Source organism: Biomphalaria glabrata, chromosome 11, assembly GCF_947242115.1.
Source record: "Biomphalaria glabrata chromosome 11, xgBioGlab47.1, whole genome shotgun sequence".
Taxonomy (NCBI): domain Eukaryota; kingdom Metazoa; phylum Mollusca; class Gastropoda; family Planorbidae; genus Biomphalaria; species Biomphalaria glabrata.
Window position 1 is genome coordinate 22,937,599 of NC_074721.1, and position 16,094 is coordinate 22,953,692.

At 36.0% G+C, this 16,094-nt stretch overlaps 1 protein-coding gene across 2 annotated transcripts; it reads left to right on the forward strand.

Moving 5' to 3' along the window:
* Positions 1-635: 635 nt before the first annotated feature.
* Positions 636-14,846, forward strand: LOC106059040 (nuclear envelope integral membrane protein 1-like). 2 transcript variants are annotated; one of them, XM_056045499.1, is made up of 10 exons: positions 636-818; positions 8,578-8,711; positions 9,572-9,782; positions 9,949-10,021; positions 10,197-10,290; positions 11,085-11,195; positions 11,603-11,838; positions 13,038-13,199; positions 13,612-13,685; positions 13,901-14,071. In XM_056045499.1, exons 1-10 carry the CDS (start codon positions 677-679, stop codon positions 13,933-13,935), a joined length of 1,272 nt encoding a protein of 423 aa, XP_055901474.1. In that variant the 5' UTR covers positions 636-676; the 3' UTR covers positions 13,936-14,071. The 2 variants fall into 2 exon arrangements, with proteins under 2 accessions (XP_055901474.1, XP_055901473.1); XM_056045498.1 differs by lacking the exon at positions 13,612-13,685 and having other exon boundaries at positions 642-818; positions 13,901-14,846.
* The last annotated feature ends 1,248 nt before the right edge of the window (positions 14,847-16,094 follow it).

Sequence of the window (16,094 nt, forward strand, 5' to 3'; positions counted from 1 at the left end):
AATTAGCTTACGGCCTTAGGCGGAGGAGGTATTTAAAAAATGAGATAGCATCGGCCAAAGTCCTTTGAGGAACAGTGTTACGACTGGGAAAAAAAAGGGGGTGGGGGTGGCGTTTTACTAGAAGTGTAAAAAAAAAGGAGGGGGTTACTGGTCAAAATTAACAGTTTATGGAACAAATCAATGGTAATATAATTCTACTGACTCATGTTATTATATGCATTGATTCGAGTAACGTCTCTCTCTCTCTTTCACACACACACATACACATGTATAAAATACTCATAGCAGTGATATTTTCATAAATTATTATAATGTATTTTATATTTCTAACAAATGCATAGAGGCTACCGTACCTATCACTTTATAAAAGTTTTATACATATAACATAATAATAGATTCAAGATTGGTCTACTTGATAGATGAATGTACAATGTTGCATATTTTTTAATTAATTGAAATGTAGGCCTTTCATTAATCTATCAAGTCATCATCGTTTTGATAGATTAATGAAAGGCCTACATATCAATTATTTGAAAAATTTGCAACATTGTACATTAAGTGTGAGATATGTATTATAGTCTAGATCTAGATCTATATTTGCTGGGGATACATATAAAATTGACTAGTTGGCAACAGTTTCGGCACTTTTTCAATTTTCATCTTTACTTAATTTACAATGCCGACAATGGCTGCAATTAAACATTCAAAACATCAAGATTTAGACTATAAACATTTTCTTATATTATATTTATTTATGTTATCATATATACCAGAGATTGACGGGAATAATATTGAAAGAAAATGCAATACTTCTACATGTAAGAATTCTAGAAGTCTAATCAATCATAATCAATGAATTATCATTATTATGATTATTTGATTATCATTATGATTATCATTAATTTCATTAATGACATTAATTAGATCTATTATAATTAATAATAATATTAGAGTCTCAGTCTAGTACCAAAAAATTATTCTAGATATAGATCATGAGTCATGATGATGATCTAGAATAATCTACTATCTAGATCTAGATTCTATTCTAGATCTAAGCTAGAGCTAGACTCTATCTAGATCTAGATCTACTAAGACTACTACTTACTACTAGATCTAAATCTAGGTCTAGGACTCTAGTCACTAGTCGCTCTAACTTCTAAGTCTAGGCCTAGCTAAGCTAGGCTAGGTAAAAAGTAAAGGTATTACTAGGGAGTAGGGTAGTCTTTATCATAATGGTTCGACATAGATCTAGAAAAGAAAATAAAGTATCAAAATCTTCTTTAGTTTAAGTTTAAGGCTTTATTTTTTATAAGGAGAATAAGGATAACTACACTTATTATAGTTTTACTTATATTATAATATTTGTACCCCTACTAACCAACCAGTATCCTGGTCTATCTACTAGATTCTAGATCTATCTAGAGTCTAGAGCAGTGTTTCTCAAACTTTTTTGTCTGTCGGCACAGTAAAAAAAACTACAAAAAGTTCGCGGCACACCACGAAGAGCAGCAGTTGTTTTATAATAAAAAGAAAAAAAAGATTTTACCTGTTTTTAAGTATTATATTTAATGTGAAGGGTGTGACTGTTTTCAAGAGCAAATGACTTAAGAACTGCATCGTTTTTTAAATCAATGAGCTGCTCTACTTCTTCAGTTGTAAGGTTTGTAGCTTCATTGTTTCCAAATGGAGAGCTGACCCACCCATACTCATTACTTCTAACTGTTGGAAAGTAATGCTGCAATGCTGACTGCAGGTGTGTCAAAGTGTCTAGAATTTCGGGGGTGATTTCTTTAGTTGAAGCACATTCATTGTAAGTAGTAAAGCAGTCGAAGACTCCTTTCGAGATCTAACTTTGCCACAAAGACAATTTTTTACCAAATGATTTCAGTTTGGAGGATGCAGTGATGATGGTTTCCGATGATCCTTGAAGACTTAAATTCAATGAATTTAATTTGTCATATAAATCAGAGAGAAATGTCACCTTAACCCACCAGATCTCGTCATGAATAGAAAATCCAAAGTCTTATTTTTCAGCTCAGCCTTGAATTGGACGCTTTAACACTTTTCCCTGGAGAGCCAACGAATGTTGGTGTGATACAGGAGACATTAGTAGTCTGAGTCCATTGCTTCACAGAGCTGAGAGAAAAGTCGAGATTTGATGAAGTTTACAACTTCAATCATTTGATCCAGAACAGACATCAAATATTTTGGCAAAGATTTGAAGGCAAGAGCTTCTCTGTGGATCATGCAGTGAACAACTAATACATTTGGATTTTCTTGACGCACAAGAGTGACGAATCCCTTTCTATTTCTTTGCATGGAAGGACAGCCATCGGTGCAAACGCTGACACAGTTTTTCCTCTGTAGTTTAAATAGCAAAAGTTTATGTTCATCACATTGAAAATATCTTCGCCTTTGGTCGTAGTTGGTAAGTCTTTGCAAAATAAGAATTCGTTGACACATTTTTCATCCTTTATGAACCGAATAAAAGCTAGCAGCTGGGCTTTGCCGCTAACGTCAGTGGATTCATCAACTTGAAGAGACCACAGAAGAGACACTTCATCGTCAGTCACGTCGAAGTGTTCGCAGATTTGATCTTGTAAATCTGACGATAAGTCTTCAATTCTTTTTCGGCGGCATGGGTCCAAGTATAGTTTCAACAACTATTGCTAAAGCTAATGCAATGACTGATTCAGCCTCTGTGTGCTTTCTTGCGTTTTGCTAATAACTGAGCAACCTTATAATTTGCAATTAATCCCTTTTCTGGCAGCTTTAGTTCGTAAGTTTCTTAGCTTGTTTATTTTGTTGAGCCCTGATGTTTTCCAAGTATTCCTTAGGTTGCGCTTTTACAGCTGGATGTTTTGTTTCCAAGTGTCTCTTCAATTTGCTTGGAACAAGCGCCTCATTCGACAGAGTTGCATTGCTGATCAGTCAGAATGGCAATGGAGCATCTTCAGGTCCAGAAGATATGAAACCATATCCAATGTAATCTTCTTTGTACCTTCGTTTGGTTCCTTGCTTTTCATTTAACACTTTCGCAGTTTCATTCTTGCTAACGTATTTCTCCATGGATAACAATGAAAAATGCTTAGTGATAATTTGTTATTATTTTCATACACCTAAACAACTTACATCGCTTATTATTATCGCTACCAATTCAAGAACTGCTGTGCGTCCGCTAAGGCGGCCCACATTTGAGTTATTATAATTATATATGTATAGTGGACAATTCCATAACCTGAAGAGCTAACACCCCTTTCCGTCACAATGGAGCGATCCACTACTATTACTGGTATTTGCAAATGGGGATGTCATTACAACGTAAAATAAAAATGTAATAGTTGGCAGACCTGAAAACTCCAGCGGCACACCTGCAAATCTTCGGCGGCACACTAGTGTGCTGCGGCACACAGTTTGAGAAACACTGGTCTAGAGTTAGAGTATTCTATAAAAAGTATATACTATAGTGTATAGTCTATAATATTTGTTATTATATTATTTATATTTAATTAAGCCAATTAAGGTCAAAGAGGCCATAAAAATCTAGTTCTAGAGTCTAGAGATTAACTACTTAAACTACTAGATCTACTACTAGACTAACTAGATTATAGATATTATAATTATATACTAGTTTCAAAGGTTGTCATGGCCAGGGGTGTCAATGGGGTTAAGCTCCCATTGTCTATAAAATACTCCTAATGGCATGCATCTCAAATAGCCTCTGACAACTAAGTCCAGCACCTGGCCTGCTCGTGTGGCTTAGATATTAAGCCCGGCGAAACTGCTCTTACTAACAGGTGAAGGGGTGAAGGCGGATACCTGGCGCCACAAAACCGGGAGCTTCGGGCAGATGGAGCTCGTCAACCTAGTAAGGCAGTTCATCTAGGAGAGGGGTACTCTGACTTCAAACCCCCGCTGCCTTGGGGTACTGAGGCTTCAGGAGACAACCTCGAGGAGAAATCAGGAGTGGGAGTATCAGCAGCGAAATTCCCTCCGGCAGCTTCTGCAACTGAGTTGGTGCCAAATGTAATGCGATGTGTTCCTTTGGATCACATCAGCAAGGTCGAGAGAGGGATCATGACGCATGGGCCAAACATGACCCCTTTATCCAAGGCCCAGGAATGCGCCCCGGAGAGGAAACTCTGGTGCTGCTGCAAAGCGGCTAAAACAACACGGGAGACAACAGTTACGGGTTATAAGTCCAACTTGATTGGCGTAATGTATGGACGCCACGGGTTGTCTCTGACGGTGGGAGAGGTCTTCGCGCCTCACTGATCAGCTACCGCCCGCCTCAACGTGGGCAGCCCCCAGTCAGTTAGGTGCTGATCCACCACAGCCTGCCTGCTCTAATGGGTGCTTAGAGCTTAGTTTAAAACGACAAGTAGGCTGGAAGCTTGCACCAAGCAACAAAAGAAGAAAAATTAAACTGAAAAAGAAAATCCCTGTCATGCGACTGGCCACTTGGAATGTCAGGACAATGTGTCCTGGTCTCACTGATGATCTAAGGCAGATCGACGATGCAAGGAAGACAGCAGTTATAAACAACGAGCTAAAAAGGCTACATATTGACATTGCAGCCCTGCAAGAAACCAGACAGGCCGAAAACGGCATACTCCTCGAGACTGACTACACTTTCTTTTGGAAAGGGAAAGCACAGGATGAGACTCGAATACATGGTGTGGGCTTTGCTGTCAAGAACAGTCTTCTTCCCATGATAGTCCCTCCAGTTGGTGGCTCGTAACGGCTACTAAGCATAAGTATGATGACAGCATCTGGAAAAGTCACTCTAATTAGTGCCTATGCCCCCACACTAAGCTCGCTTCAGGAGGACAAAGACAAGTTCTATGAAGACCTCAAAGAAGCCATTGCAAACATGCCTCAAAAAGAACATATGATCCTTCTAGGTGACTTCAATGCCAGAGTAGGATCAGATCACACTACCTGGCCAGACTGTCTTGGGCTTTTTGGAATCGGAAAGATGAATGAGAACGGACAAAGACTGCTTGAATTCTGCACATACCATAAGCTCTGCATTACCAACTCATACTTCAGAACAAAACCACAGCACTGTGTCTCATGGAGGCACCCTAGGTCTGGGCACTGGCACCAGCTGGATATGATACTGACACGAAAAAAGGACATTGGAAATATACTGCTGACACGTAGCTACCAAAGCGCGGATTGTGATACTGATCATACTATAGTGTCCTGCCGGACAAGACTGCTGCCAACTAAGATCCACACATCACAGGGAAAAAGAAAATCACGCCTGAATACTACTAGCATAAAAAATCCTGATCTTTGCACCGAATTTGAGAACAAATTAGAGGAAGCTTTTAAAAACTTCTCTGTGACTGAGGTAGAAAAAAGCTGGACGTTTATGCGTGATACAATCTACCAAACATCATCACTGGTCTTTGGAAACAAAATCAAGAAAAGCGAAGACTGGTTTGAAGCTAGTCTACCAGAAATGGAAACTGCCACTACGAACAAGAGAGCAGCCATGCTAATCTACAAGAAGAATCCCACCCCAAGCAACTTAAAAAGGCTCAGAGCTGCATGTAACAATGCCCAAAGAGTAGTGAGACAATGTGCTAACAAATACTGGCAGGAGCTATGCGAAGATATTCAATCTTGTGCCGACTGTGGTAACATAAGAGGACTATATGAGGGCATGAGAAAAGCCTTTGGACCTCACACCAGCAAGTGTGCTCCGCTCAAGTCAAAAGATGGCTCAATCATCAGCAATCATGCGCTGCAAATGGAACGATGGGTAGAACACTATGCAGAACTCTACCAGATTGAAAACGCCATCTCACCAAATGCTGTTTCCAACTTCCCATCAGTAAAGGAGCTAAGCATTGCCATTGACATGCTTGCACATGGGAAAACACCCGGAGGAGATGGCATTCCTGCTGAAGTAATTCAGGCTGGAAAACATGCCCTAATCAAACCACTCCATGAACTGCTAAGCTTGTGCTGGGAACAAGGAATGGTCCCCCAGGAATTGAAAGACTCCAACATTGTTACAATTTATAAAAATAAAGGCGACCGCTCTGATTGTAACAATTACAGAGGCATCTCACTGCTTAGCATAGTCGGAAAGGCTTTTGCTAGAGTAGTACTAAAGCGATTACAGATCCTGGCAGATCGTGTTTATCCAGAGTCGCAGTGTGGCTTTAGGGCAGGTAGATCTACAACAGATATGATTTTCTCTCTTCGGCAGCTACAGGAGAAGAGCAGAAAACAAAAGCAGCCCCTCTTCATAGCATTTATTGATTTGACCAAGGCCTTTGACCTTGTTAGCAGAAGCGGTCTGTTTGCTGTACTAGAGAGAATCGGCTGCCCAAATAAGTTAAGAAAACTAGTGTCAGCTTTTCACGAAAATATGCAGGGCACCGTTCAGTTTGAAAGTTCTTCCTCCAGGCCATTCTCCATTAAGAGCGGTGTAAAACAAGGATGTGTACTGGCCCCTACACTATTTGGCATCTTCTTCTCAGTCGTACTATCCAGTGCTTTTAAATCCCTGGAAGACGGAATATACATCCATAGCAGATCCGATGGAAGGCTCTTTAACCTGGCACGTCTTAAAGCCAAAACGAAAAGGCGTCGTATCTTGATAAGGGAGCTGCTGTTTGCCGATGACGCGGCACTCGTATCTCACTCACAAGGAGGTCTACAGAAGCTAGTGAACGCCTTAGCAGCTGCTTGTCAAGAGTTTAGCCTTACTATAAGTCTCTCCAAGACCGAAATCCTGGCACAAGATGTCGCAGAAATACCTATAATACAAATTGGGAACCACACCCTTTCAGTGGTGCAGGAATTTACCTACTTGGGTTCAACAATTGTCAGTAACCTAGACTTAGACATCGAGCTGGCAAAAAGAATAGGAAAAGCTACCACAGCATTGGCAAAACTCTCCAAGCGCGTCTGGGAAAATGGTAAATTGACCACAGCGACCAAAATCCTAGTCTACAATGCCTGTGTTGTGAGCACTCTCCTTTATGGCAGTGAAAGCTGGTCAACATACATGTACCAAGAGCACAGATTGAATAGTTTCCACTTGCGCTGCCTGAGACACATAATGGGCATCTCTTGGAGGGACCATGTCTCCAATCAGGAAGTTTTAAGATTGGCCAATATGAACAGCATGTATGCTCTCCTGACAAAGAAGATTACGCTGGCTCGGACATGTCACCCGCATGCCAGATGGTAGAATCCCGAAAGATATCTTATATGCTGAGCTTGTGGAAGGAGTCAGACCCAAGGGCCGCCCAAGACTAACATATAGAGATGTCTGCAAGTGAGACATGAGAGCCTCAGGCATCAGCGAAAGTATGTGGGAAAACATAGCCAAAGACCGGAGTGCATGGAGACTGTGCGTGCTGGGACAACCCTTGCTGAGAACAAAAGAATTGAAGCGGCTTTAATCGAGAGGGATAAAAAGAAATCTGCTCTGTCTGCTAACCCTAAATCAGAGGCATACACATGTACGAATTGTGGCAAAGTCTGCCGTTCTAGAATTGGCTTGATTAGCCACACCAGATTCTGCCCCGTCTCAAGATTAAGCCAAAACCAGTGACTCATTTGGGCGCATCCATTGCCTTTCGAGACTAAAGGAGCCATATAATTATATACTAATAATACTCTACAAAAGTCTACATTTATTTATTACATTACTAATACTACTACTCCTATATTAGTATATAACTCCTACTGGTAACTAGATCTGCCTCTAGTAGACTAGTCTAGACTAGTACTAGAATTTACTAGATCTAGTACTACTAGACTAGTAGATCTAGAGATCTAATTATTAAATTATAAACATTAATTAGAGTAGAGTAGTTTATAATTTTATATATTCGGACACCTATACTATAACCTATCTATAGTATAGATAGTATTATACTAGTATAGCCTACTATAGTCTATAGAACTATAGAAGGCAGTATAGGCCATTATAATGGTTCGACATAGAAAAGAAAATGAAGTATTAAAATCTTCTTTATTTTAAGGCTTTATAAGGAGAATAAGGATAACTACTTAAACTTATATTATAATATTTGTACCCCTAACGTATCCCTATCTAGAGTCTATATTTGTTATTATATTTAATTAAGGTCAAAGAGGCCATGTGTTTTCATTTAATTTAGACAAATTTGACCCACATTATTTGATTTATTTCAGACAGTCTCTATATTTAGGCATCAATAAATTCAGATTTTAATTCTATATTAACATTAACTAAATTTTAAGATCCCCAGGCATAGCCCCTGACATGAAATCATTAAGATGTTTTCAAATTATGCATAAATACGAACACAAAAAATAAAAATATGAACACACTTATTCTACCAAAATTAGGTCACTGTTATAGTGACTTCTATACAGACTTTAAGACTTTTTATTTTTTTATTTTAATAAATGGACCTCATTTTAACAATCAACCAAACATACTTTTTAAGCCCATGAATTAATGTATCTCTTAAATTAGTGATGAGTGGTGAATGAATGAATCAGTCAGTCTAGGCTTTTGTAAATATATTATAGATTACATGTAACTGTTATCTTCTGAAGGTAAAGTTGTGAACATTACATCAAGCGGAACACCTTCTGTAATTATATGTGTACCAGAAAACACAGAGAAACTTTGTATACTGTGCTACCCTGGCTTTAAGAAATCTTGGTACAACATGTGGATTAATCCTAAGGTAGGTTTTTACTTCTGGTGAATCAAATTTGCTTAGACTCAAGACTATTTCTAGCTCTACAAACAGCGATGTCCTTGCGAATATTGGTATGGACAGTACAGAGGGATTTCTTATGGTCCGACAGTTACGCTGGGCAGGGCACGTATCCCGTATGGGAGACGAATGTATGCCAAAGGCAGTCTTTTTTGGTGAGCTAAAAGGTGGTCGACGTAATAGAGGCGCCCCATGGAAACGCTTCAAAGACCAGCTTAGGCATCAACTTTCCCTAGCTGACATAGAAGAGAGCACCTGGTTGCATGCAGCCTCAGAATGAGACAGTTGAATGTCACTCACAAAGGCAGCGGGATACACATTTGAGACCAGAAGAAAATCCGCTGCCGAGGACAAACGTAGATGTCGAAAAAATCTAAATCGACCACCTGCAGACAATAATTATGCTTGCCCTGGATGTGGCAAAATATGTAGGTCACAGCTTGGGCTGCGCAGCCATGGGAAATACTGCATTCCTCACTAATCTTTGGAGTCGAAGACAAGCCTTATTATTATTAATAGTATTTCTAGCTCTACTCCTCAGTTGTATGTTTTAAAAAATCTTAATATTTACATTACCCAATCACTAGTAGGTGGTGATTTATTATTTATTATAACATTTTTCTCATTTATTTGCGTGAGGCGTAGGACGTAATCATCTTCTTTTTTTGAAGTAACGTCTGTATCATATAAGATATTTTATTCTTTGCACATTCATCATTTTCTACTTGACTTTTTTGTACTCATTGACCCTAAATATTTTGAATTGATTTGATAGCATTTTAATAGCTATTATTATAAAATATTTTTGTCATTTAATTCTGTTGTAGCTGTCAATTATCTTATCAGAGCCAGAACAACTTTTGGAAGTTTACTTGGGTAACAATTGGTCATCTGTATTCGACATTTCTAGTAATGTTGGACTCCTAAGTTGGACGTCATTTGGATTTATAAAAAAAGACTATGACTTTAAACCCTTTGAACCATCATGTATTGGAGTGAAATCAGCAAAAAATGTCACAATGAATGTTGTAATAAAAAGTAAGTTTGTATTTTTTTTTTTGGTTTTCATTCAATTCACTAAATAATTCAAGAAACCAATGAAATTAAAACACTGAGGCTATAATTATTTCATTGTATTTAAAAATGAATTATTTCATGATATTGATGTGACTTGTATTGACTAAGACTTATAAAATGTTTTCAGATCCAGAAATTTGGTTTCTTTTCTACCTAACAATGGGCATGAGTTTGTTTTTCTTAGCTCCAAGTTTGAGCAGGTAGTACTGGTACTATTTGATTTATTTACATACAAAGTGATACATTGAGTTCATTAAATGTTATCATGTTAACAATTGATGAAGTAATATTTTCATGCCAACAAAATTTGTTTGAAATGTGACTTAATTCTGTAGACTTAAGCTATAAAATAAATATTGCATTGCTTTCTTGCAGGAATGTCTTGTTTCACTACAGTTCAGGTATAGGTATTGGAGTTCTTTGTTCTATTCTCATTGTAGTTTTTATCGTCAACAAGTTTCTACCGCAGGTATTTATATTTTTTAATAAGCAATTCAACATCAGTGATATAAATTTTGACTCTGACCAAATGATAGTTTGGCACTTAATAGCAATTAATTGTCAACATAAAAAAGCTGTTACATCCTTAATTATTTAGAACTATTATTTTTCCACAGAACTTTATGTGGTCTTAAGGTTAGCTAGGAATTAAGGATGTCTTCTTTTGTCTTATAATCTAAACATTAATCAGATTGATGATATGATATTTTGCTACATTATCAGCTACATTATCAGCTTATATTTATAAATCTTTCCATGTTTTAGAATTGTCATTGATTTATTTTCCTATTAAATGTAAGTAGCAAATGAGGTTACTGAAATTGCCTCAACTTGTATGTGTAAGAACAAAAGTTACTGTAATATAAAGAAAATACTTAGTTAATGTGTTCAACTGTTAACAAAAATGTAATGTTGGGTAAAGAGACTGTAAACCAAGTCACTGGTTTAGTATTCACCTTCAGAACAGGAATCTAAACTCAAGGGATTGTACACTTTTAATTTGCGCTTTGATACCCAGATGGCTGCCTAGTGTGTGCTCTGGAATGCAGCATCAATGTTTCCGGATTCAAACCCTAGCCCACATCTTGCAGGAAGTTTGGGCTAGGATATAATAATCTTCAATTCTGAAAGAACATCTGTAACATGTAGAACAATAGAAAACATCATGATAAAGTAGACAACATATTAACACATCATCTAAATTTTAATTAGCAAAATTCATAATGAAATATTTGAAATTGTCTATAATTCTGTCTTTCACAGAAATTAAAGGTTTTAGGCTATGGTATTGGAATTATGAGTACATCAGCATTGCTATATCTCTGGAGATTTTTCTCTGATTATATCCAAGAAATTATACAAAATTATTGGCATGTAAGTATTGTTATTGAACAAAAAAATTTCAAATGGCAGGTATACTTAGCAAATTGAATTGAAAACTACTCTAACAACTTATGTATATTTTGGTGAAAAATGAACTCTCCTCCGTACCTAATTGGCCATAACATCTGGATAGAAAACTGAGATTGTTCATTAAGGAAAAATAGTAGTCATACATATTGGAAACCCTGCTGGACCTTTTGTTACTAGGCAGTATTGTTGTAATGTCTTCTAGTTTCTAAGATTGTTGGATTAAGTCTCATTAGTTTTATAAAATACTCTTTATATATAAATGACTTTCCAATGGTGAAATTCCATGTCCAATGGGTGAGATTTAAGGCATTTCAAAACCATACTTTTGTGTGACAAAATATCTAAACTATAAACTCTCCTATTCACAGATTCTTATTGGCTATATGGTTGTGGCAGGGGTTTTAAGTTTTGCAGTGATTTACCGCTATGGACCTGCTTCAGACATCAGAACATTAAATCTTATTCAGTGGACCCTGCAAGGCATTGGATTGGTTTTCATCTATCATGGGACACAGCTCTCTGAGATTTCTGTAGTTATTATTGTTGGGAATATTACACTGTATTTATTACCCGTGGGATTATTTTCTTGGGTTAAAAGAATCAAGTAAGTTTTGAGGATATATTTATCAATGTCTTAATATACAATGCAAAGATTTATTATTCTATCAACTAGGAAAACCACATTGTAAAGGTTGCCTAATGATTAGCAACTGATACATTAAGCACAGTTGATTTAAGATAATATGACAGAAAAAAATTGCCTTATGCAATGATAACAATTAAAAAAAAAATTAACCTTACAACAATGGTTTTAAAAGTTTCATCAAATACAATGATTCGAAGTATATATTTCATTGTTAATAGCTCTACTAATATGACAGTCTTATAAATTAAAACTAGTCTGATTTCTAAACATTATAAACATTTTACTATCAATTAACTTTATGTATGTAATATAGTGTTTTTTTGTTGTTGTTTTTTTACATAGTTTGTTTTTTAATCTAAAGGATATTACATTGAGGTTGATACTTATTAAAATATTGTTGGTTTATCTTTGTTTTAAATCATTTCTAATCTGTATTTTATAAGATAAGATAATAAAACAATGTTGTTTGTTTTAACCACCTGTTTCTAACCTGAATTCCTTCTTTTAGAAAAGCAGCTAAAAAATAGATTGCATATTATTCAATAAACAAAGATAGAGGGATACCTTTTGAAATGTCAAATTAAAAGAAATGCCCTTAAAAGAAAGCTTTTTAAGAAACAAAGGGTTAAATCTAAACATAACTTGTACAACAGTTTACAATCTTCTACTTTTTTTTTTATAAAAAGAATATCTTTCTAACAATATCTTACATTTAGTGCCAAAAATTATTTTAAAGTTTGTTAACATATTTTCAACTCTATTTAATTATTAACATTGTAAATTGAAGTGATATCAGTTTTTAAATACTAATAACATGCTTCATTTGTAAGCCAAAAAAAGCCCATATATTTGATTGACATGAGCTGTTTTTTCATTACACTAAAGGCTAATCATAGAAGTCCCTCAGGAAAATAAAATAGTGAAATAAACTTACAATTTATTTTTTGAATAAATAGAAATTTTAATAAAAATCAAAGTAATTTGAAAATTTAACATGAATAGTGAATATATATATATATATATATATATATATATATATATATATATATATATAGTGATATAGTGAATTATATATTTTTTTTATTTTTAGGTGAGTAATTCTCAGTTTGTTTATTCTTGATTGAGTAGTTCATCTTATTAAAATCTTTTTTTTCAAGATATCGTTACTTCCCTCCTAAAAGAAAATTACTTTCGGAGGAGGAATACATTATTGAAGGGGAGATTGAAACTACTAGAGCATTAAAAGAGTTAAGAGAATATTGTCGCAGTCCTAATTGTGATGCATGGAAGACTTTGAGTCGGTTGAACTCTCCAAACAGGTAACTCATATTCACTCAGCCTTTTTTTATATTTAATGTTTTATTCTGTTTTCAATTTTTTTAAATATCTCTTAAAATTTTTTTCAAGAGGATATTTTTAGCATGTTTTATTTCATAAGTATTTATTAGTAAATGTATTAAAATGACTCCAGAAATTAATAATGAAGTTTCTTTCAATGTAACAGACTTTCACCTTTTCTCTATCTCAATCCTAACACTAAAACAACTTGAAAGAACCTTTAACACCATGACACATCTTTACATGTATCTTTGGCACATCCTGCAAAAGAGAAAAATTTCTGTTAAATGATAAGGAATATTTGTTTTACCCACTCCCATATGGGAAAAGCCTCTAATAGCATTGTGTTCTCTACATTTGATATTGAAAATATAATTTCTTGATATTTTGTAGCTTACTAAGTTTGGGTGCTACAACTACTACTACTATATCTACTGAAATGGAACTCTTTTCTTTGAAAGTAAAATGTAAGCTAGTTTTAAATAACAATTCACTTTGTTGAAAACAGTACTTAAAGGACTTGTATTTTTTTTTTTACTATTAATAGTATCAAAAGGGTAATATGTGAGCACAGCACTGTAAAGCTCATCTGATTTTGTCTGAACTCATTGTTTTTACTAGGAACATAATTTGTGTAGTATTTGAACATTTTGCTTTTATTATTTTTCATTTTGTTGCTCAGATTTGCCAAGTTTATATCTGGTGAAGACCATTTGAGTACAGAAGAATTAGAACAACATGAAGATACCACAGAGTTTAGCCCATTAGAACAACACAACACAGCCAACAATATTAGAACAATGAACTTTGATTACAGCAATTCAGAAATGGAAGATTCAGAGCTGGAAGACTTTTCTCAAATGAGATGAGAACTTGGTTTGGTTTAGAAACTTGCACCAATAGTTTCTTTGTTGTTCAAATATTTCTGAAACTTAACTTGTTGAAAAATAAAGGTGCCATTAAAAGCTAAACCTAAAAATTATTTAAAAGAAAGAATTGTGCTGTTTTGAACAAATGTGTTAATAATTTAACAAATTTCAACTGATTTAAGTTTTTAAAATGTTTTAAATTTTTTTTTACATTTTTGTTCCAACTGAAACTCTAAGAGGCAGCATATTAGTGTATGCATACAATTTCTGCATTTTGTAAATAGACTTATTTTGTTTGCAATTTGATGATAGATATGTATCTAATCAGATTTCAAAAGACAATTCTGACAGTTTCCTCCAATTTATTGAGTATGTTGAGTAAACTGGCTGGGTAACTCTTGAAAACCTGGACAGCTCTTGAAAACCAATAGATAGTTTAGTAAAAATTAGAATATTGTGTCAGTTAAACCAAAGTTGTGTTTATTGAATTGAATATAGAGTCCATAGAAAATGGTTTTATAGTTCAACCCATTATGTCATTACTATATATATTTCCTGATGCACATTTTTTCTGGAAAGAAGCAGATTAGACTTCAGTCTAAGTAAATGTTTTGTATATAGTCAATTATTTGTTCAAACGTCTGTTTAATGCACACTATAATATTTAGGCCTTTAATGGACTGATGTAGTTTTCACTAGGCATGTGTTAATAAACTTTGTGACAGTACAATAGAATAAACTTCAAAATGTCTACACTTATCTTTGTTTTCAACATATCCATTTAAAAGTCCTATTTTAAAACTTTCATTGGGACGACCTCAGTGGTGGAAACTGAACAATTCCAAAAAAGATGCTCTGAGGATATCACAGAAAATATCCTCCATGAACAGAACCCAGCTGATACCTTTGCTAGTAAGCTACTAAGTATAGCCAGGAAAGTTGTACCCCTAACCTCTGCAAATCCAAAACGGCCTAGCAAACCATGGTTTGATACAGCTTGCAAAAGTGCTATTGGTGATAGGAAAAAACGACTGGCTGCATTTATAAAGAATCTTTCCCAGGAAAACCTAAAGCTATTCAGGATAGCTAGAGCAAAGGCTAGACAAACCATACGGTCAGCCAAAAGGAATTCCTGGAGAAGTTTTGTCGGCAGTCTGGATGCCAAAACTTCTGCTAGAGCGGTTTGGAAGGCAGTAAGGCGAATCAAAGGGAAAGAATCAAATGCAATAGGGCATTTGAAAAACCAAGGACGAACTGTCACGTCCCCCAGAGAAATAGCTGACTGCCTTGCATCCTCAATAGCAGAAAAATCATCCACTGCACACTACACGCCAGAGTTCCAAAAAGTCAAAACCAGGGAGGAAAGACACCCCATTGATTTCAGGTCAGAGAACAATGAAGACCACAACAAACCGTTCTCGCTTGAGGAACTGAGGGAATCGCTGGACAAGTCACATGATACAGCGCCTGGAGAAGACGAAATCCATTACCAGTTCCTCAAGCACCTTCCTGAACCCTCATTGGCAGTCATACTAGGGGTCTATAACTGTGTGTGGCAAACAGGCGCTTTCCCAAACAGCTGGAGGAAAGCCACAGTTATACCGATACCTAAACCGGGAAGAGACGGCTCTGACCCAGCTAACTATCGACCAATAGCACTAACAAGCTGCATCTGCAAAACCATGGAAAGAATGATTAACAGTAGGCTGGTCTGGTACCTGGAAAGGAATAAAGTGATCTCAAACTACCAGTGCGGATTCCGGCAGGGGCGGACAACAACTGACCACCTGGTAAGGCTGGAAGCTTATATTAGAAATGCATTACTCAGAAGAGAACATCTAGTAGCTGTATTCTTCGATATAGAAAAGGCCTATGACACAACCTGGAAACATGGCATTCTACGTGACCTGGCGCTTATGGGGCTTAAGGGACACCTCCCCCGTTTTGTGGAGGAATTCCTGAAAGATCGAAAATTTCAGGTCCGAGTGGGCAACTCCGCTTCTGACA